This window comes from Rana temporaria, chromosome 2, assembly GCF_905171775.1.
Source record: "Rana temporaria chromosome 2, aRanTem1.1, whole genome shotgun sequence".
Lineage (NCBI taxonomy): Eukaryota > Metazoa > Chordata > Amphibia > Anura > Ranidae > Rana > Rana temporaria.
In genome coordinates this window covers 36,000,580-36,023,288 of record NC_053490.1, presented here as the reverse complement: position 1 = coordinate 36,023,288, position 22,709 = coordinate 36,000,580, and the positions used below count along the sequence as shown (strand labels likewise).

Here is a 22,709-nt window from a genome sequence, read left to right as displayed (position 1 = left end):
ATTCCCGACCGAAAATGTCAGATGGGAGATTTTGGTCGTAAATTCCGACCGTATGTATGCTCCATCGGACTTTTTCTGTTGGGAATTCCGACATAAATAGATTGAGAGCAGGTTCTCAATTTTTCCGTCGGAATTTCCGACGGACATTTTCCAGTTGGAAATTCCGACCGTGTGTACGGTACTTTATGCTTGCTGCTCTGACTATTGGGTAGATTCCCAAAGAGTTAGGCCGGCTTATTAGTAGATAAGCCGACCTAACTCAGAATCTGCACCGACTTATGTTTAAGTGTATTCTCAAACAGAGATACGATTAAACATATCTAAGATACGACGGCTTGCGCCGTCCTATCTTAGATTGCAATATTTCGGATGGCCGCTAGGTGGCGCTTACATTGCGGTCGGCGTAGAATATGTAAATGAGTAGATACGCCGATTCACGAACGTACGCCTGGCCGACGCAGTACTTTTACGCCGTTTACGTTAGAGAGAGACCGCCTAAAGTTAGAGCTTAGCCCTACATGGAATAGTAATGTTAAGTATGGCCGCCGTTCCCGCGTCGAAATTCGAAATTTTTACGTCGTTTGCGTAAGTCGTCCGTGAATCGGGATTTACGTCCACGTCAAAATCAATAGGCCCGTGCGTCGTACTTAGCCGCAATGCACACTGGGAAATGTAGGCGCTCGGCGCATGAGCAGTAAAAAAAAACCGGCAAAAACGTAAGGTCAAGCCTTATTAACATAAAACACGCCCCACTTACACACATTTGAATTCGGCGCCCTTACGCCCGCCCGCTTTAGGCTACGCCGCCGTAACATAGCAGGCAAGTACATTGTGAATCATGTACTTGCCTCGCTAACTTACGGCGGCGTAGCTTAAATGCCTTAAGCTACGCCGCCGCAAAGTTGTGGCAACCTACCTGAATCTAGGCATTTGTCTCCCCTCCTTTCCCTCCATTTCAGCCCTGCTTCCTATATTGGACTCTTGCATTTAGCCCTCCTTCACACTGAACACGGCTTTGAAATCGTGCGACTTCATCTGAATTTGCGCAATTTCAAAGCCGCATTTCAGTCTGCATGTCAGTCCGACTTCAGCGGCGAGTTGGAAGACATCTGTGCGGATTCATGCACAGATGTCTATTGAAGTCGCCGCCAAAGTCGCAAAAAGTAGAAACTACTTTTGGAAATTGGTGCGGCACTGCAAAGTTGGCCTCATACACTGATTGGGACGGTGCCATTGCTGGCAATAGGCTGCGATTTGATATGTAATATGACCTGTCAAATCGGGCTGCATTGAAAGCAATAGGAGGCTGACATCTTCCACAGTTAATCAGGGCATTTGCAGGTAATCGATCGTGGAGCGATTTACCTGTGAATGATCGGCTCTGGGTGCAGACTGTTCACATGTAATTGCTCCATGAGTGATTATATGCGTGTGTCTTCTATTGGCCGTCAGCCTCCCATTGCTTTCTGTGGGGCTGCCTCCCACAGCAAATCACCAGGAACCCTTGCTGGGTCTCCCACATGTAAATACTAAAGACTCAGGGCCAGATTCTCAAAGGGCTTACGACGGCGCAACGCCATTTGCGCCGTCGTAAGTCCTAATCTGGCCCGGCGTATCTATGCGACTGATTCTTAGAATCAGTTACGCATAGATATCCATTAGATCTGACAGGCGTAAGGCTTTTACGCTGTCAGATCTTAGATGCAATTTTTTTTCCCGCCGCTAGGTGTCGCCGATGCCGTTTTCCCCGTTGTCTATGCAAATTAGCTATTTACGCGAATTCCCGAAGGTACGCGCGGTCGAAGCAGTGAATTTACAACGTTTCCATAGCTTTTGCGACGCGTAAAGTTGCCCCTGCTATATGAGGGGCAACCAATGTTAACCACTTCCCTACCGGCCCATAGTAAAATGACGTCCACAAAGAACTTCTGCCGTTCAGAGTGGACGTCATGTGACGTCCTGGGCTTTCCGGGTGGTTATCTGAATGATGCCTGCAGCTAGAGGTTCTTACAGGCGGCGGGAGGGGACATCCCCCCCCTCCCGCCGCCATCCGGTGCTTCTCCGGGCTCTCCCGTGCCATCGGGGGCCCGGAGAACGAATCGTCCGGCGCTCGCAGGAAGCATAGAGATGACTGGTGACCAGATGGTCACCAGTCATCTCTATGACCGTCGGAGGACCCGGGCGCGATGTGATGACGTCACGCCCGGGTCCCCTAAGTAAACAAAGCCGCGATTGCGGCTGCTAAGCAACCACAAGCATGAGATCGGTGAATTTTTTTTCACCGATTTCATGCTTTCCAGCCTGGAGGAGAGATGTGGGGTCTTATTGACCCCGCATCTCTCCATAAAGAGTACCTGTCACACACATTCCTATTACAAGGGATGTTTACATTCCTTGTAATAGGAATAAAAGTGATAAAAAAAAATAAAAAATTAAAAAAAAAAGTGTAAAAAAAGAAATAAATATATAAAAAAAAAAAAAGAAATAAAAATTAATTTTTTTAACGCCCCTGTCCCCGGTAGCTTGCGCGCAGAAGCGAACGCACACGCAAGTCCCGCCGACATATGTAAACGTCGTTTAAACCACATATGTGAGGTATCGCCGCGTGCGTTAGAGTGCCAGCAACAATTCTAGATCTCCTCTGTAAATCTAAACTGGTAACCTGTAAAAAATTTCAAATCGTTGCCTATGGAGATTTTTAAGTACCGAAGTTTGGCGCCATTCCATGAGTGTGCGCAATTTTAAAGCGTGACATGTTAGGTATCTATTTACTCGGTGTAACATCATATTTCATATTTTACAAAAAAATTGGGCTAACTTTACTGTTTTTAAATTTTTTTAATTCATGAAACAATTTTTTTCCCAAAAAAAGGCGTTTGAAAAATTATTGCGCAAATACCGTGCAAGATAAAAGGTTTCAATGACCGTCGTTTTATTCCCTAGGGTGTCTGCTAAAAAAACATATATAATGTTTGGGGGTTCTGCGTAATTTTCTAGCAAAAAAATTATGATTTGTACATGTAGGAGAGAAGTGCCAGAATAGGCCTGGTATGGAAGTGTGTATAACTGCCCGGTATGGAAGAGGTTAAGTATGGCCGTCGTTCCCGCGTCGAAATTTAAAAATGTACGTCGTTTGCGTAAGTCGTCAGTGAATGGCGCTGGACGCCATTTACGTTAACGTCAAAACCAATGTCCTTGCGACGTCATTTAGCGCAATGCACGTCGAAATTTTAGGGACGGCGCATGCGCAGTACGATGGGCGCGGGAACGCGCCTAATTTAAATGATCCACGCCCCCTACCTGGATCATTTGAATTAGGCGGGCTTGCGACAGAGGATTTACGATACGCCGCCGCAACTTTACAGGTAAGTGCTTTGTGAATCAAGCACTTGCCCGTAAAACTTGCGGCCGCGTAGCGTAAGCGAGATACGTTACGCCCGCACAGTTTTACTCCAATCTACGAGAATCTGGCCCTCAATTTACAAATTTTACACTTTTCACACCCTAATGCCAATCTTGTCTAGGACGATAAAATATGAACGGTGCAGTTGAATGCTGATGGGTGCATATCTTTTCTATTCCCATTGAGTGACTTGACTTTTTTTTTTCTTTTTTTCCAGTCTGCTTCTTACAAGCGGCCCAGCTTCAGGACTAGTGCAGGTCTGGCAGATAGGAGCAGAGGACAAAGGTAAATAATGAGCTTAAAGCAGGACTATTTTTTTGGGGGGGGGACGCAGTTCCAGCACTGAATGTATGCAGTGGCAGGGGATAGTGGGGTGTGCTGACATATCCAATGATGCCAGCTGCTGGGGCATCCATTGTTGCTGGCCCCTAGAAACAATTGACCCACTAGCAACATAAGACCCTCCCTGTTGATTGTTGCTAAGAGGGATCTACTGTTGAGGGAGGGGTCTATGTTGCTGGCTGCTGGAGGGTCTATTGTTGATTGGGGAATTTATTATTGAGGGAGGGGTCTATTGTTACTGGGGGGTCTTATTGCTGGGGGAATTTATTGTTGAGGGGAGGGGTCAATTGTTGCTGAGAGGGAGCTACTGTTGAGGGAGGGGTCTATTGTTGCTGACGGCTGGAGGGTCTATTGTTGCTTGGGGAATTTATTATTGAGGGATGGGTCTATTGTTACTGGGGGGTCTTATTGTTGAGGGGAGGGGTCAATTGTTGCTGAGAGGGATCCTACTGTTGACGGAGGGGTCTATTGTTGCTGACTGCTGGAGTGTCTATTGTTTCTTGGGGAATTTATTATTGAGGGAGGGGTCTATTGTTGCTGTCTGCTGGGGGACCTATTGTTGCTTGAGGAATTTATTATTGAGGGAGGGGTCTATTGTTACTGGGGAGGTGGACTTATTGCTGGGGGAATTTATTGTTGAGGGAGGGGTCAATTGTTGCTGAGGGGGATCCTTCTTTCTTTTTTTTTTTTTTTCTTTATTAGATTTTTGTTTTGTGGCTGAGGGGGATCTACTGTTGAGGGGAGGGTCTATTGTTGCTCACTGCTGGGGATCTATTGTTGCTTGGGGAATTTATTATTGAGGGAGGGGTCTATTGTTACTGGGGGGGGTCTTATTGTTGAGGGGAGGGGTCAATTGTTGCTGGGAAGTCATCTACTGTTGAGGAGGGGTCTATTGTTGCTGGATGGTCTATTGTTGCTGGCTGCTGGAAGGTCTATTGTCCTTGTGCGGGGGGAGGGGGGGGGGGTCTGCTGTTGTGAGGCGGTATTTTGTTGCAAGCAGTCTGTTGCTGGGGGGGGGGGGGTGCTATTGCTGGCTGGGATCCATTTGACTTCTTTTCTTTATTATAATTGCCAAATTCCCTACAGATTACTAAGCACCACAAAGCAATACTTCTGTTTTCTCTCTCAAAAAAAGGTGGTGGTGCTGGGAGGTAGGTAGATAGGGAGTGGAAACAAGGAATGATGCTTGGAGGTAGGTAGGTGGCGGAGATGAGAGGGGGGTTCCTGCACCTATTCTCTGAGGGGGAAAAAAAGCCCTTGTCATAAGTTGGATTCATTTCACTGGTTTGTGACTTTCTCTGTTGAAAAGGACCTATAACAAAATTTGTATTAATTCGGAACCGGACGAAATTCGCTCGGTGTATGGCCAGCTTTGTTGTTGGTGCTAGGTGTGGGGGTTGCATAGTCTCAGAACCTATTGACCTTCTGGACTTTTTATAGTCGCAAGTCGCTCCGACTTAGAAAAAAGGTTCTTGTACGACTTTTGGGGCGACTTGCATTGACTTCTATACATAAGTGATTTTGCAAGTCGCCTCTCGTCTTGAGATCGCCTTGCCGAGTCGCCCCCAAAGTCGTGCCGCCCCGGTGTGAACCGGTGACTTGTCCTCAATGTTCCCCTATGGGGGAAGTTCCTTCACTGACTGCGCAGGCGCAAACTTCCCAACGGAAATCTCTGAACCTCGGCCGGCATCCAGGCTCATTCTTTAACATCCCCGTGGATTGGAGGATGTTAAAAAAAGAGCCAGGAGGCCGAGCGAGCGAAGTCCACGTCGCCCTGGATGCCGGCCGCCGTTCGGGGATTTCTGTCAGCAAGTTTGCACCTGCGCAGTGCTTGAAGGAACTTTCCCGATAGCTGGAACCATCTCAGCGCATCAGTTCGCGCATGCGCTGGAACTTCCGTGATACCTGGAACCAGCACGGCAGATCACCGGCTCTAAACTATTACTGAATGAAACCTTTACAGGAAATATACCAAAGACATAAAATGTCATATTTAGAAATATTACTTCAGAGGAACCTGTTGTGAAAGAAAAGACTTCTTCCAGTGTCCTCCTCTACTATAACTGCTAGTTACTTTGCTGCCACTCTGACCATCATGTTTCGGTGTTTGGAATCAATGACCTGGAGTTAAAGTTGTTCTAAACCCTGAGAGTACTCCTGCATCTAAATGATATGGCATTCCGCCAGCCATTCATTTACTTAGGAAATGCTTGAGGAATATAAGAACTAGATAACTTTTTTAGCTTGCTCATATTGGGGTCATGTGACATAAAAAAATTAAAATAAATTCACTACAGCATGTCGCATAGTTACATAGTAGGTGAGGTTGAAAAAAGACACAAGTCCAACCTATATGTGTGATTATGTCAGTATTACATTGTATATCCCTGTATGTTGTGGTCATTCAGGTGCTTATCTAAACTATAGATGCCCCCCCGGTGAGACCACCGCCTGTGGAAGGGAATTCCACATCCTTGCCGCTGTTACAGTAAAGAGCCCTCTACGTAGTTTAAGGTTAAACCGCTTTTCTTCTAATTTTAATGATTGGCCACGTGTCTTTCTTGTTAAACTCCCTTCCGCAAAAAAGTTTTATCCCTATTGTGGGGTCTCCAGTACGGAATGTGTAAATTGAAATCTCATCCCCTCTCAAGCATCTCTTCCCCAGAGAGAATAAGTTCAGTGCTCTCAACCTTTCCTCATAACTACCGTATTTATCGGCGTATACCGCGCACTTTTTCCCCCTTAAAATAAGGAGAAAATCGTGGGTGCGCGATATACGCCGATACCCGCTTCCCGCGCTCAGTTTGAATGCCTGCGCCGACGTATACCGAGTGCAGTACATTCGGCCAGGCTCGGCTTCGCTTGTGCTCACGCATAAACGTCACAGAGCGTGAGCATGAGCAAAGCCGAGCTTGGCCAAATGTAGCCGAGGGTACTGCACTCAGTATACGTCGGCAGAGGCGTTCAAACTGAGCGCGGGAAGCGGCGATTCGACAGGGAGACAGCGCAGGAGAAGCCGGGAGGACACCACCGAAGCCGCAGACGGGCGCCGGACCCGACGAGGAGGACACCACCGAAGCCGCAGACGGACCCCGGACCCGACGAGGCTGCCGCGCAAGTCACCAAAACTGTAAGTACTAAAATGTTTTTTTTTACAGGAATGCGGGTCCACATTAGGGGTACGCGCTATACGCCGGAGCGCGCAATACCCCAATAAATACGGTAATATCCTCCACACCCTTTATTAGGTTTGTTGCCCTTCTTTGTACTCGCTCCATTTCCAGTACATCCTTCCTGAGGACTGGTGCCCAGAACTGGACAGCATACTCCAGGTGCGGCCGGACCAGAGTCTTGTAGAGCGGAAGAATTATTGTTTTATCTCTGGAGTTGATCCCTTTTTTAATGCATGCCAATTTTCTGTTTGCTTTGTTAGCGGCAGCTTGGTATTGCATGCCATTTGTTAGCGGCAGCTTGGTATTGCATGCCATTGCTGAGCCTATCATCTACTAGGACCCCCAGGTCCTCTTCCATCCTAGTGTATAAATTACATTCATATCTCCGCAAATACATGGATTGCACTGCTTACTCCATCCTCCAGGTTGTTTATGAACAAAATAAATAGAATTGGTCCCAGCACAGATCCCTGGGGGACCCCACTACCCACCCCTGACCATTCAGAGTACTCCCGTTTATCACCACCCCCTGAACTCGCCCTTCCTGGCCTGGAGGCTGTTCTAGGCCAGAGCAGATTACATGTCCTGTGACATGGCCTAAGCTTTTTCAGGCCCAGCCCCAGGCCGTTCACAGTGGAATGAGGCTGTCGGTCAAGGATATGATCCACCCTTCAGTGCCTTTTGAGAGGATCAGATCCTTCACTGAAGGCTCCAATGCACTTTGCATGGCCTGGTGGGAGGGCCTGAAAAAGCAGAGGTGATTTCACAGTACATGTGACCTATCCTGAGCCATAGTGATGTAGCCAGTTAGGGGATATCCTCCACAATGAACTGTTTATAGACATGGCTTATTATGTCGATGAAGGGGAGCATGCATAGTGTGGTGGCAACAGCGCAGAGGCTCTTGGAGCCCGCAGAATTTTGCCACCACCAATAAAACTGTTGCTGACTGGCAGGTTACACTAGTAGCTTATTTATAAAAAAAAAAAATAGTAGCTGCTGGTTTTTAATAAACACTTATCAGTCCTGGGATCCAGCGCTGTCCTCACTCAGGCTGGTTCATCATCAGTCTTCAGGTCCCTGGTGCCACCATCTTGGATGTGGTAAGCCGGCTGTGACTACATGTGGCTTCATAGCCAGTTCCCCACAGTGCAGATGTGAGTTGCGCTCTGCTTTGTAAATGGAACCACAGCTGCCTGGGCCTGTGACGTGTCGCAGGAGGTTGCAGGCAGGGGGGACTGAACTTCTCCTTTGACCACCTAGGAGATCCAAGTGGGAGCAGGTACCTGGCAGAATTAAGGGCCAGATTCACAAAAGAGATACGACGGCGTATCTCCTGATACGCCGTCGTATCTCTGTGATCCGCCCGTCCTAACTATGCGGCTGATTCATAAAATCAGTTACGCATAGATAGCCCTAAGATCCGACATGTTTAATTGACTTACACTGTCGGATCTTAACCACTTGCCGTCGCCGCACCGTCATTATACGTCCACAAGGTGGCTCTCCTAGGCGAGACCACGTAAATGGACGTCCTGCCTTTTAGCCGCCACTAGGGGCTCGCCCCCGACTCCCGTGCGTGTGCCCGGCGGGCGCGATCGCCGCCGGGCACACGCGATCGCTCAGTACAGAGCGGGGAACGGGAGCTGTGTGTGTAAACACACAGCTCTCGGTCCTGTCAGCGGGGGAAATGCTGATTTTCTGTTCATACAATGTATGAACAGAAGATCAGTGTTTCCCCTAGTGAGGCCACCCCCCCCCCCCACAGTAAGAACACACCCAGGCATACTTAACCCCTTCCCCACCCCCTAGTGTTAACCCCTTCACTGCCAGTGGCATTTTTATAGTAATCTAATGCATTTTTATAGCACTGATCGCTATAAAAATGCCAATGGTGCCAAAAATGTGTCAAAAGTGTCCGAAGTGTCCGCCATAATGTCGCAATACCGAAAAAAAAATCGCTGATCGCCGCCATTACTAGTAAAAAAAAATATTAATAAAAATGCCATAAAAATACCCCCTATTTTGTAAACACTATAACTTTTGCGCAAACCAATCAATAAACGCTTATTGCGATTTTTTTTTTTACGAAAAATATGTAGAAGAATACGTATCGGCCTAAACTGAGGAAAAAAAATGTTTTTTTATATATTTTTGGGGGATATTTATTACAGCAAAAAGTAAAAAATATTCATTTTTTTCAAAATTGTCGTTCTATTTTTGTTTATAGCGCAAAAAATAAACGCAGAGGTGATCAAATACCACCAAAAGAAAGCTCTATTTGTGGGAAAAAAAGGACGCCAATTTTGTTTGGGAGCCACGTCGCACGACCGCGCAATTGTCTGTTAAAGCGACGCAGTCCCGAATCGCAAAAAGTACTCTGGACTTTGGGCAGCAATATGGTCCGGGGGGTAAGTGGTTAAGGATGCAATTCTAGGCCGGCCGCTAGGTGGCGAGGCCATTGCGGTCGGCGTAGAATATGCAAATGACTAGTTACGGCGATTCCTGAACGTCCGCGCTCCCCGTCGATCTAACTTTACGTAGTTTCCGTGGAGTTACGTCGCGTAAAATTAGGGCTGAGCCCTAGGTGTTCTAAGCCATGTTAAGTATGGCCGTCGTTCCCGCGTCGAAATTAAAAAAATCACGTTGTTTGCGTAAGTCGTCCGTGAATGGCGCTGGACGCCATTTACGTTAACGTCTAAACAAATGACGTCCGTGCAACGTCATTTAGCGCAATGCACGTCGGGTAATTTTCCCAACGGAGCATGCGCAGTATGTTCGGCGCGGGAACGCGCCTAATTGAAATGGTGCCCGCCCCATTTGAATTAAGCGGGCTTGCGCCGATCGGATTTACGTTACACCGCCGCAAGTTTACAGGTAAGAGTTTTGAGAATCAGGCACTTAACGCTGTAAACCTGTGGCGGTGTAACGTAAATGGGATACGTTGGGCCACCGTGGAGTAACGTAATTCTATGTGAATCTGGCCCTAAGTACCTACCTCAGAAAAAAAAGATGTGAGCAAAGGAGAAGAAAAAATTCTATTTTTCCCTTTCAGGCACAGAAACATTATAGTGATTTTTTTTTTTTCTTCATTTTTTTTTTTGCAAGGATTTATTTATTTATTTTTTGACGCTTTAACATGCGGATAAGGATTTTTGACTTTCTATGACTCTCCTAATCTACAGGCTTCTTCTGGCCAATAATTCAAAAAGTCAGGTCACTGTAATGGGCAAGTACAGTAGTATTGTCAGAAGATGGTCAGCACTGTCAGATCCCATATTTCTCTCATGGCAAAAATAAAATCTGTGTTGGTTTTAAAGTGTATGCACCTCCTAAAAATTAACGTTTGCTCCATTTTTTTGGTCTGTTAAATATGACTTTGAAAAGGTTTTGTTATATTTGTTCAAACCGTGCAAGAAATGTAATCCCGCCCGAAAATCTTTTGAGCTGATAATGTCCTGTGCTCTCTGTGCTGCACGCTAAAGAACTAATCAATCCTTCCACCTCTCCATAATATAAGGAGTAGGTGTTCTGTAGATAAATGAAACTTCTTGTCCTAGGGTGCCAAATTTTAGTCATTTTTATAAGGTAGCCCGGCCGTATAAAAATCCCCCAAAAAATTCAGCTTTAGCTGCAGTTATCACTTCCTATGTGGTGCTGTCCCCAGCAAACCAACGGCTCTGGAATTCAGTCCCACACTTCTTTCGAGTTAGACGTTGCTCGGCTTTCTGTGAGTGCTCATTCTTTGCTCCGAGCGTATGTCCCAGAAAGTATAGGGTCCTAAATGTGAGTACCACTCAGTACAGCTGCACCTGTCTTTTTTACCTCAGATCTTACATTTAAGGCCCCTTTCACACGGGCGGACCGTATAGTTTTTTTTTTTTTAGGCGAACCTGAACGGACGCTCCATACAGGTCTATGGAGCGACGGATGTCATCGGTGACACGTCCGCTGACATCTGATTTTTATCGGACGTATGACATGCTATACGTTTTCGTGTGATTTCTCCATAGGGATCAGCAGCGCTCGACAGGCCCCTCCCTGCTCAGTAAGCAGAGACGGACCTGTCATCCGCCGGCTCAGTGGAGATCAACAGAGAGATCTCCCACTGAGCTGACAGACTCTGCTGAAACAAATCCGCCTCGCGTGGAAGAGGCCTAAGAGGTCCTGTCATGCGTTTTTTTTTTTTTTATTAGAATGGATGTTTAAATTCCTTGTAATAATATATATATATATATATATATATATATATATATATATATATATATATATATATATATATATAAATATATATATATAAATATATATATATATATATATATATATATATATATATAAATATATATATATATATCTCTTAAAGGAACACTAAAGGTTCATTTTTTATTAGATCAATTGATTGCTGTAAGCTAGAGCATTTAAATATCACTTACCTCGTTTTTCCTTTTGACCTCCAAAATACAGTAATCCAGGTTTGAAAATGCCATTTTCTGTCACTCCTCTTCTTGCTTTCCACCAGCATCTGAGCCGTTTTGCATGGTGGAAAGCAGAATGTGCTCACCCCCTCCCTATGACTACAGCCCTGTGTGAAGATGCTCTCTTATCCCTCACAGGCATGGAGGCTAAGCCTAATGGGAACTGTAGTTCCCATTAGGCCGTGATGTAGCAAGAATGAATGGGCACCGCAACCCAGGAAGTCAGTGAGAATAATGATAATGAGTGCTGGAGGTGAATAAAACAGCTCGATTTCAACAGGTATCAAACTAGTTATAATGCAAAACATTACTTTTTACTTCATCAGCTACTGCCAGACTTTAATTTAAGAGGAAAATATTTTTGTCTTTACAACCCCTTTAAGGACAGTGTAAAAATAAAAAAGGTGAAAGTAAAAAAAATAAAATAATTGAAAGCACCCCATCCTGCTGAACTCTCGCGCGGAAGCGAACGGATTCGCAAGTCGTGCCCCGCATATGAAATTATGGTGTTCAAACCACTCATGAGGTATCGCCGTGATCGTTGGAGCGAGAGCAATAATTCTAGCACTAGACCTCCTCTGTAACTCAAAACTGGTAACCTATAGAAATTTTTGAATGTTGCTTATGGAGGTTTTTAAAGGTCAAAGTTTATCCACATTCCACGAGCGGGCGCAATTTCGAGGTGTGGCATATTGGGTATCAATTTTTATTTATTTTTTTGTCCAAAAAAGCAAGTTTATTAATCAAAATTTGACACATACAGTCCAAAATACGTCAATCTTATCAAATATAGAAAACGCATTCAAGGCCATAAACAATATAGCACTGTAATTTAACAGGGGTCAACATTCTGAGAGGTCATACAGCCGCAGCCAACCACCACACCACCCCCTGGCCCCTATCTGCGCCAGGTCAACCCGTGCGCAGATCTTAAGCAGCATATTCAACCCACATCTAGCTCACAAGTCTGTCCATGATTAGGTCATCCGGGGCTAGCCCCGGTGTTCCCAACCACAGGTCCCATAGCTTTTCAAATTTTCCAGAGCATCCCCTATGTTGGTATATAACCTTCTCCATTCTCTGTGCATTACCAAGTGCAGTGGTCCATTCCCTGACTGTGGGGGGCGCCTCAGATTTCCAATGCTGCCTCCCTAATAAGGGGTTCCCATTCCAGCTCATCTAGAAGATTCAGGAGACATTGTTTAGGATCTAATGGGATCGAAACCTGGAATACTGCGTTTAGTGTGTCTGTCACCCCCTTCCTATAGGCATGCAACTTGGAGCAGCGCCAGAGCATATGTATTAAGTCCCCGTGGTCCCTTTTACATCTCGCACAAGTCGGTGTGGGCCTCAATCCCATTTGGGTATCAATTTACTCGGCGTAAAATTATCTTTCACAATATAAAAAAAATTGGGCTAACTTTACTGTCTTATTTTTTTTTCAATTAAAAAAAGTGTGTTTTGTTTCCCCAAAAAATTGTGCTTGTAAGACCGCTGCGCAAATACGGTGTGACATAAAGTATTGCAACAACCACCATTTTATTCGCTAGGGTGTCTGAAAAAGGAAATATGTATGTATGTATGTATATATATGTGTGTGTGTGTGTGTGTGTGTGTGTGTTTATATATAATATATGTGTTTTGAGAGTTCTATTTCTAGCAAAAACAACAACTTTGAAAAATAGGCCTGGTCCTTAAGTGGTTTAAACCTTTTATATTTGTGTTATTGTAGATGTCATTAAACCCACAAGTACCATTCAGTCGGATGTCGGCAAGGACACTTGGACAAAAATAGCCACAACAGCCGCAGCATCTCCTCAAGTTCTTCATGGATCTCATATCAACAACGTCCAGATCACAGAGATTGAATCCAATAAGCAAATCTATACACATGGTAGGTACCATCCCGGGTTCAGGATTATTCAGAAGGGTTAAGTCTATTGACCATGGTGACCAATCGGCAGCCAGCTTTCATCTTTTTGACTGTAGTAAAGTCCGGTTGCTGTGCACAGGATCCTTGCTTACTGCTTCCTTATTGAGTTTATAGTTCTATTGGGCACCGAAAATAGGTTAGGTGGTTTTGTAAATGGTGTTGGTGGGCTTTCTGACTGCAATATTTTTTTTTTTTAAGCAAAACTGTAATCCTCTTCTCTGCAGCACGGTGGTGTCTCGGAGCTCCCTACCAGTCAGCTTCCGGGTGCTGATCATTGGCCATTTTCATTGGCTGGCTTGAGATGACGTTACTCCTGCACATATGTGGGAGTTCATTAATTTTTGGCACTGCCAACATTGTACACTGAACTGTGCATGCATGCATACAGGCACGTAAGGAACTTTTAATGCAGAGAAAAAACTTACTACGCCTTCAGTGCTCGACAAATACCAGGCGCCAGGTCGCCATGGTGACTAGAAATAGCGTCCTGGCGCCTGAGCTTTTGTCAGCCCATTCAGTGTTGTAGGGATGCACAATTTTTATTACCTGATGCCTGGGACATGCAGTAACAGACGCCGGGCAGGTGGCCCGGCTCACATGTCAGGTGGAAGTATTTAGGGATCTCTGCTGCCACCCAATTGCTTTCACACAGACCGGTAAAATGCCCCCCCAAACATGTGCCCCCTGCTATGCATTCCGCTTGCCCATCTGCAGGCCTGGGGCTGGCATAGCGGGCGCCTCAGGGTTGAGTGGAGGGAGGAGAGTGGACACCCATCTGCTCTCCTCCCCTATCTTGTTCCTGACCCGGAAGCGAAATATGACATCACTTCCGGGTATCCGTTGACCGTTTACCCAGCCAGCATGACCAGGAAAGAATCCAATGCAATCTGCACTGCATTACATTGAGTGGAGCACGGGGGGAAACAGGCAAGGTCTTTTAGACTCTGCATGTCTCCTTTTGAAGAGAACCTGTCACCAAAAAAATCATCACATAGGGGACTTCTCCCTTCCCTTTACCCTGCGGCACCAGATGGCAGATAAGGGCATTTAACACATGTTGTTAACCTGTAAAAGCCTCTCTTGTGTAGACATCCAAAAGCCCTGTGACTACCACTAGGTGCCGCCATATTGGATGTGATGTCAGCAGCCCCAGCAGACTCGGAGCTGTAGCTTAAGTGACACTTTATAGCAGGGGTGCCCAACCTTTTGAAGAGTGAGGGCCACTTAAGCGACTTGGTAACCGGTCAGGGGCCACAATGAGCGGAGCGGGTGGATGGAATGTCCGTGTCCGCTCTGTATATGCAGAGCAGACATGGATGCAGCCCACAATACTTTTTAGCGGATTGTATTGGAGGTAGAACACAAGTCGGTTAATGTCTGCCACTAAGAGGTGAATGGAGGGTCCAATTGGGTCGGACTGACCGTGTGAAAGGGGCCCAAGGCTGCTTTCACACTGATGCGCTGCAGTTTACCCGCACTGCTGGTGCAACACAGTGTACCTTTTGGCTTTCCTGAAATTTGCAATAGACTTCTATTATATTCTGCAGGTGTGGCGCACTTTCAGAAAGGTCACCAAACTTGCAGGTAATAACAGAAGTCTATGGCTCAGTGCAGGTAACCTGCTCTGCACCTGTGGATCAGTTTGAAAGCAGCCCAGTAAGCACTGCAGAACAGATTTGCCCAGATATACACTCTGATTTTAGTAATAAACTGACATTTAACCACTTAACCCCCGGACCATATTGCTGGTCAAAGACCAGAGCACTTTTTTCTGATTCGGCACTGCGTCGCTTTAACTGACAATTGCGCGGTCGTGCGACGTGGCTCCCAAACAAAATTGGCGTCCTTTTTTCCCCACAAATAGAGCTTTCTTTTGGTGGTATTTGATCACCTCTGCGGGTTTTAGTTTTTGCGATATAAACAAAAATAGAGCGACAATTTTGAAAAAAAATTTTTTACTTTTTGCTATAATAAATATCCCCCAAAAATATATAAAAAAAAAACATTTTTTTTCCTCAGTTTAGGCCGATACGTATTCTTCTACATATTTTTCGTTAAAAAAATCGCAATAAGCGTTTATTGATTGGTTTGCGCAAAAGTTATAGCGTTTACAAAATAGGGGGTATTTTTATGGCATTTTTATTAATATTTTTTTTTTTTTACTAGTAATGGTGGCGATCAGCGAGTGTTTTTTTTTTTTTTTCGGTACTGCGACCTTATGGTGGACACTTTTGACACATTTTTGGGACCATTGGCATTTTTATAGCGATCAATGCATTGGATTACTATAAAAATGCCACTGGCAGTGAAGGGGTTAACACTAGGGGGCGGGGAAGGGGTTAAGTATGTTCCCTGGGTGTGTTCTAACTTTTGGGCGGGGGGGGGGGGTGGACTCACTAGGGGAAATGACTGATCTTCTGTTCAAACATTGTATGAACAGAAGATCAGCATTTCTCTCCCTGACAGGACCGAGAGCCCTAGTGGCCTGCGCGTATAGCTACAGGCTCTCGCGCAGGGGAGCCGACCTGCCGCAATATACGGCGGCTGGTCGGCAAGCAGTTAATAACAGTATTCTATTCTATTCCATCCCAGAGCAGGAGGTCGCGGGCCAATGTTGGTAATAAAGATGTTTGTTTCTGTTGTCCTTCAGCTACATCAGGCAGTGAGGCGCTTGGCTCGCTCTCCTTTCTGGATCAGAACACTTTCTTGCTGTGCGGTCTGAGTGGGAGACTGATACTTGTTGATGTCCGACAAATCGGGATTGCCAGCGAGGGAAGTTTGGCCCTCTCTGCCTCCTGTAACAGCCATTGGATTGCAACAGTAAAACCAGGACATCGGGATATTGCCAGCCTTTCCTCCGAGGGCCACATCACCATCACGGACTCCCGGGACCTCGGGGTGCCTCTTAAATGTGCAAGAGGAAGAATTTCTGAGCCGTCTATGCCGGGGACCTTTATGTGCATCAACTGGGCACCTAGGCTGGATAACTGCGTCTCCATATCAGGTATGAGAGAGCTTGGTGTGTGAACTGGGCATGTGTCTGTCTGTCTTTATTTTTGTCCACTTTATTGTGGGCCATATTGATTCAGGTGGTTAAAAAAGCTACCATGGGTTTGCCATAGTGCCAAAGCTTGACCACCCCTTCCTGCACTTTATTGTGCTCAATGTGTTGCATTGAAAACGAAGAGGGTTTAATACTACTTGATAGTGCAGCCGATACAGTGCATCCGGAAAGTGTTCGCAGCGCTTCACTTTTTCCACGTTTTGTTATGTTACAGCCTTATTCCAAAATGCATTAAATTCATTATTTTCCTCCAATATTTTACAAACAATACCTCAAAATGACAGCGTAAAAGACGTTTCTTTGAAATTTTTGCAAATGTATTAAAAATAAAAAGGGAAAAAAAAAACATGTACATAATTAAAGTGATTGTAAAGTCGTGTGTGTGTGTGTGTGTTTTTTAACAGCAAACATTTTATACTTCCCTCCTCTGTGCAGTTGGTTTTGCACAGAGCAGCCCAGATCCTCCTCTTCTCGGGTCCCTCTTTCCTCTTCCTGGCCCCTCCCATCTCTCAAGTGCCCCCACAGCCAGCAGCTTTCTATGGGGGCACCCGAGAAGAGTCAGAGCTCCATGTATCCAGTCAGACACTGGGCCCCGTCCTGGCCCCACCCCCTTTCTCCCCTGCTGTGTCTCAGCCAATCAGGAGGAGTGTCCCGGATGGCTTAGACATTTGTGGACATCGCTGGAGAGAGAAGGGGCTCAGGTAAGTAATTGGGGGGGGTGCTGGTGAGGCTGCTACACACACACACACACGTGTGTGTGTGTTTGTTTTTTTTATTTTTATTTTTAGGGCTGTTACTGATCAAAATTTTTGTGTTCGATTAATCGATTATTTTTTTTATTTATCGATTAATCGACTAATTTCGATTAATTATAACGCACATACAGATCCAACTACTTTTAACTGATCTCCTTGCAGGCTGATTCCCAGTGCAGCTACCAACCACTGGAAAAATGGATAGCAGGATACCAAAAACACACAAAGGCAGCGCTCAATGGGAATAGCATTAAAACTTTTATAGTCTTCAAGTTGGTAACCAAATAAATATTGCACTGGAGAAACTGTAAAAATGGTGCGAGTAATACCAAACGGTAGCAAAAGCAGTCATAAAAACATGTAGCTAAGTATGATACTGGTATAAAAATGTGTACAACGATACCACTGCTGAATCCAGATGAGGAGGGGTTAACATCAGTCCGTCGGCATGTAGATGTCCCATGAAGGGAACTATCACAACTCCCAGTGGATTGTTGTAGAATCCCAGGTTGATAGAGGGAAGTGATAGAGGGAAGTGTAACAGCCCTTGCGTGTGGCAGATAGTGAGGTCCCGCCGGCATGCAGATATGAAGGCACAGCAAAGGAGCCCTTCAGATGGACACGGCAAGCCCTGCCGGTGTCCGTGACGTCACTGGATCTCCGACGGAACTCCCTGAAGGCCCGGAAGCCGGCTGAGAGGTGAGTACCAATCAAAAAATGTTGATCGATCAAAAAAATGTAACATTAATCGATGAATTAATAGTTGATTTCCACAGCCCTATTTTTTTTTATCTTAATGCATTAAGATGAAAAACCTTCTGCCTTTACAACTCCTTTAATCACAGCCTTTGCTCAATACTTTGGTGAAGCTCTTTTGTCACCAATTACAGATTCAAGTCTTTTTGAGTATGATGCTACAAACTTGACACGCCTATTTTCGTGCAGTTTCTCCCATTCTTGTTCGCAGGACCTCTCGAGCTCCATCAAGTTGAATAGGGAGCGTTATTACACAGCCGTTTGAACATCTCTGGAGAGATCTGAAATCGGGTTCAAGTCTGGGCCACTCAAGGACATTCATAGAGTTGTCCCGTAGCCACAACTTTGTTATCTTGGCTGTGTGCTTAGGGTCGTTGTCCTGTTGGAAAATGAACCTTTGCCCCAGAGTCTGAGGTCCAGCATGCTCTGAAACAGGTTTTCATCAAGGATGTCTCTGTACTTTGCTGCATTCATCTTTCCCTCATTCCTGACTAGTCTCCCAGTTCCTGCCGCTGAAAAACATCCCCACAGCATGATGCTGCCACCACCATGCTTCACTGTAGGGATGGTATTAGCCAGGTGATGAGCGGTGCCTGGTTTCCTCCAGACATGATGCTTGCTATTCAGGCCAAAGAGTTCAACCTGTGTTTCATCAGACCAGAGAATTTTGTTTCTCATGGTCTGAGGGTCCTTCAGGTGCCCTTTTGAAAACTCCAGGTGGGCTATCGTGTCTTTTTTTTTTTTAATTGAGGAGTGTCTTCCGTTTGCCTCTCTACCATACAGGCCTGATTGGTGGAGTACTGCAGAGATGGTTCTTCTGGAAGGTTCTCCTCTCTCCACAGAGAAATGTTGGAGTTATGTTGTAGTGACCAATCAGGTTCTTGGTCACCTCCTTGACTAAGTGCCGGTTCACACACGGGCAGCACGACTTGCAGTGCGACTCTGTAAGGCGTTCTGCACACGACTTCTGTGGCGACTTGCAAAATGACTTCTGTATAGAAGTCCATGCAAGTCGTCCCAAAGTAGTACAGGAACCCTTTTCTAAGTCTGAGCGACTTGAGTCATTCCTATTAGAACGGTTCCATAGTACAGAACGGAGCGCGACTTGTCAGGCAGCTAAGTCGCCTGACGAGTCGCCCCTGTGTCAACCGGCACTAAGACTCTTCTCCCCCAATCACTCAGTTTGGCCAGGCGGCCCACTGTAGGAAGAGTCCTGGTGGTTCCAAACTTCCTCCATTTACAGATGATGGCGGTCACTGTACTCATTGGGACCTTCAATGCTGCAGAAATGTTTCTGTTCCCTTCCCTAGATCTGTGTCTCAATACAATCCTGTCTCGGAGGTCTGCAGATAATTCCTTGGACCTCATGGCTAGGTTTGTGCTCTGACTTTCACTGTTACCTGTGGGACCTTATATAGACAGGTGTCTGCATTTTCAAATCACGTCCAATCAACAGAAATTACCACAGGTGGACTCCAATCAAGTTGTGGAAACGGGATGCACCTGAGCTCAATTTTGAGTGTCATGGCAAAGGCTGTGAATACTTATGTTTTTGTAACGGAATGGCCCGTGATACCCAGAGACTTTTGAAGGATGCGGGGTACTCCTGTGCCCCCTTCACTAATGACCCTTGGGTCATCCTATGTCCAATAGGGGCATAGGATGACTGAGAAATGATATCATGAATTACATGAGATGGGACAGTAATGATAATTCATGTATTGCAGGATATCTTGAAATATTACAAGTTATTAATTCTGACCATAACAGGTCAATAGGAGAGTGTCTCCTTCAATGTGCAACATAGACTGTTGAGGTGCTAATTAAGTCTGCTACTGTTAAGATGTTAATTGATGTTAATCGCCTCCAGCTGTAGTGAGGAAAGCTTGCTGTGATTGCATTCTATTGTCTATTGTGTTAATTAAGCCTGGCTCCTAAGATATTTCATGGTGCTATGCTAACTAACCCTGTATTGTGTGAAGTTCTATTGATGCTAATATGTGTTGTGAGTTAACACACTCTAAAAGTCATGATGTCTGCCATGTCAGCTATAGTATCTGACTCATGTAGATTCGGTGCCAGAAAGTCTGACTTGCATCTAAAGGAATGTGTATTGAAGTTTCTTGTGTCATGTTGTGGGTGGAGTTGAGTCATTGTCCATATTTGGTTGCTAACTGTATAAGAAGAGCTGAGTTTACCATTCAGTATTCATTTGTTTGGAACCAGAGAACAGAGAGCTTGTGTCTCGTTATTCTGGGAAAATCCATATGGATCGTGTCTGCTGGATTGTGGAGTGTCGGATAAGCTATCTTGGGTTGGTGGAATGGAATATCTTGAACGGTGTTAACCCCTGACCGTTACATGTATTTATGTGATTTTTTGTTATTTATAAATTTTGCAAACATTTCAAACAAATTTCTTTCATGTTGTCATTCTGGTGTATAGAATTTTGAGGGAAATTAATTTAATCCATTTTGGAATAAGGCTGGAACGTAACAAAATGTGGAAAAAGTGAAGCGCTGTGAATATTTTCTGGATGCACTGTAATGAGCAGTTTTTTTCAGTTTTATTTATCTTCATGCAATTTCTGATGCATTATTGAACATCTTTCATCCTGTGTACATCTGTCTCTCTTCCTCCTGCTGCAGGGTTTGATGGAACCGTACAGATCTATGACACACAATCCTGGGATAATGATGTCAAAGAGAGAGATGCTCTGTTCACTCACAGAGGTCACTCTGTCATGGGGGTGTGCGAGGACGGCCGCGTCCCCCGGGCCACCTGTCACACTTGGCACCCATGGAAAGAAAGGACTCTCATATCAGCCGCAAATGATGGCTCTTTACATATGTGGGACTGGCTGGACTGCTGTACCGGGCTCTGATAATAAAATCAATATAAGACTGATTTGCTATCTTATAGGGAACATCTATAAATGGTCATTTGTACCTTTATGTAGTAATATGAAAATTAACTTTTTTTGTCTGGAATTCCTGGGAAAATGGCGGAGTCCGCGCCTTCCTGCCTAGGCACTCCCTGTACCTTCAATCTCATAGCTGTATATCAGCAGTGTGAGATCTAAGGCACTGCTGGCTCTGATTGCTAGTCTCAGGAGATTTGGTGATGTCACTACTGTGCTGATCTCTGTTCTCTTTGCTGGAGGCTCTGATGTGAGGAAGAAAAGCCCTGCCTTCACCAAGATTGCTGCCTCTACTTATTGAAACCATGCAGAATAAGGCACCTGGAATGTGGCCGGGAAAGTGTATGCTTTTGCAGCACTTGACGTGGACCCTGCTGAGGCAGTGTGGCATTTTTGGACAGTCTCCCAGAATACATTGCAGGAAAAACTTCCGCTTGGCCTAGAAGACCTTGGAATCCTCCCTAGAAAGCCACCAATCCATGGCTGCACAGTGAGAAGCCAGCCATTCATTATAAGATAGCATGTGTAGGCCATTTCCAATCATTGCCGTATTTTCTTATGGATGTCGTTTGTGCCGAGTTTGCAGATTGTGCTCAGCGATGTGTGACCTTTCTACGACACATCATCATTTCTGAGTGTCACGTCCTCACAAGACTCTCGGGCACAAAGGAAAATAAAGCAAATGTTTCCTTTTTATATATACATGGTGGTTTTAGGCTGTTCTGTATGATGTTTCCTTCCTGTGCCAGAGATCCTTGAAATGCTTCTGTATCTATTTATACTGGTTCTCAGCAATGCAGGTGGCTTTCACGATGATGTGCCAAATGTTGTACAGTAAAACCTCGGATTACGAGCGTTTCGCAGTAGGAGCTGTTTTTTTTTTTTTTTTTTTATCTGACTCTGTGAGTTGTTTCACAAGATGAGCAGGATTCCAGCCTCTGGGGTGTACAGTACCGCATTTGGCCAAAAGGGGGGGCACCGGTGACACCTGGAGCCGCTAGACATGTGCAGACTGAAATATTTTGTTTCGTAATTTCGTTTTCGTCCGAAAAATAAATGTATTTAGTTGCTCCCGAAATTCGTTTTTATTTTGTTTTTCGTAAAAAAAAAAAATGCATTCGTCCGAAAATCCAAATTAATTAAGATCGAATCTGTCATTAAAGGCTTATGGTGTCTGTCGAATGTTCTAAGAAAAAAAAAAGATTTGACGAAGCAACGAAACTCTCTCTATGTCGAATCTTCATGTCTCTCTATGTCGAATCTTCATGTCTCTCTATGTCGAATCTTCATGTCTCTCTATGTCGAATCTTCATGTCTCTCTATGTCGAATCTTCATGTCTCTCTATGTCGAATCTTCATGTCTCTCTATGTCGAATCTTCATGTCTCTCTATGTCGAATCTTCATGTCTCTCTATGTCGAATCTTCTTCATGTCTCTCTATGTCGAATCTTCTTCATGTCTCTCTATGTCGAATCTTCTTCATGTCTCACTCTGTCGAATCTTCTTCATGTCTCTCTCTGTCGAATCTTCTTCATGTCTCTCTCTGTCGAATCTTCTTCATGTCTCTCTCTGTCGAATCTTCTTCATGTCTCTCTCTGTCGAATCTTCTTCATGTCTCTCTCTGTCGAATCTTCTTCATGTCTCTCTCTGTCGAATCTTCTTCATGTCTCTCTCTGTCGAATCTTCTTCATGTCTCTCTCTGTCGAATCTTCTTCATGTCTCTCTCTGTCGAATCTTCTTCATGTCTCTCTCTGTCGAATCTTCTTCATGTCTCTCTCTGTCGAATCTTCTTCATGTCTCTCTATGTCGAATCTTCTTCATGTCTCTCTAATGTCGAATCTTTTATCTTTATGTAGAATAATATTGGACTAATAGAGTTAAGGTTAGG

General features: G+C 45.0%; 1 protein-coding gene across 1 annotated transcript in view; it reads left to right on the top strand.

Moving 5' to 3' along the window:
- The window catches only part of WDR73 (WD repeat domain 73), a 38,652-nt gene extending 17,503 nt beyond the window's left edge, over nt 1-21,149 (top strand). The window contains exons 5-8 of the mRNA XM_040340058.1: nt 3,621-3,688; nt 13,126-13,287; nt 15,977-16,330; nt 20,550-21,149. Coding sequence (XP_040195992.1) covers nt 3,621-3,688; nt 13,126-13,287; nt 15,977-16,330; nt 20,550-20,785 — 820 coding nt within the window. The 3' untranslated portion in view covers nt 20,786-21,149. The remainder of the gene's footprint in view (nt 1-3,620; nt 3,689-13,125; nt 13,288-15,976; nt 16,331-20,549) is intronic.
- Nucleotides 21,150-22,709: the final 1,560 nt, after the last annotated feature.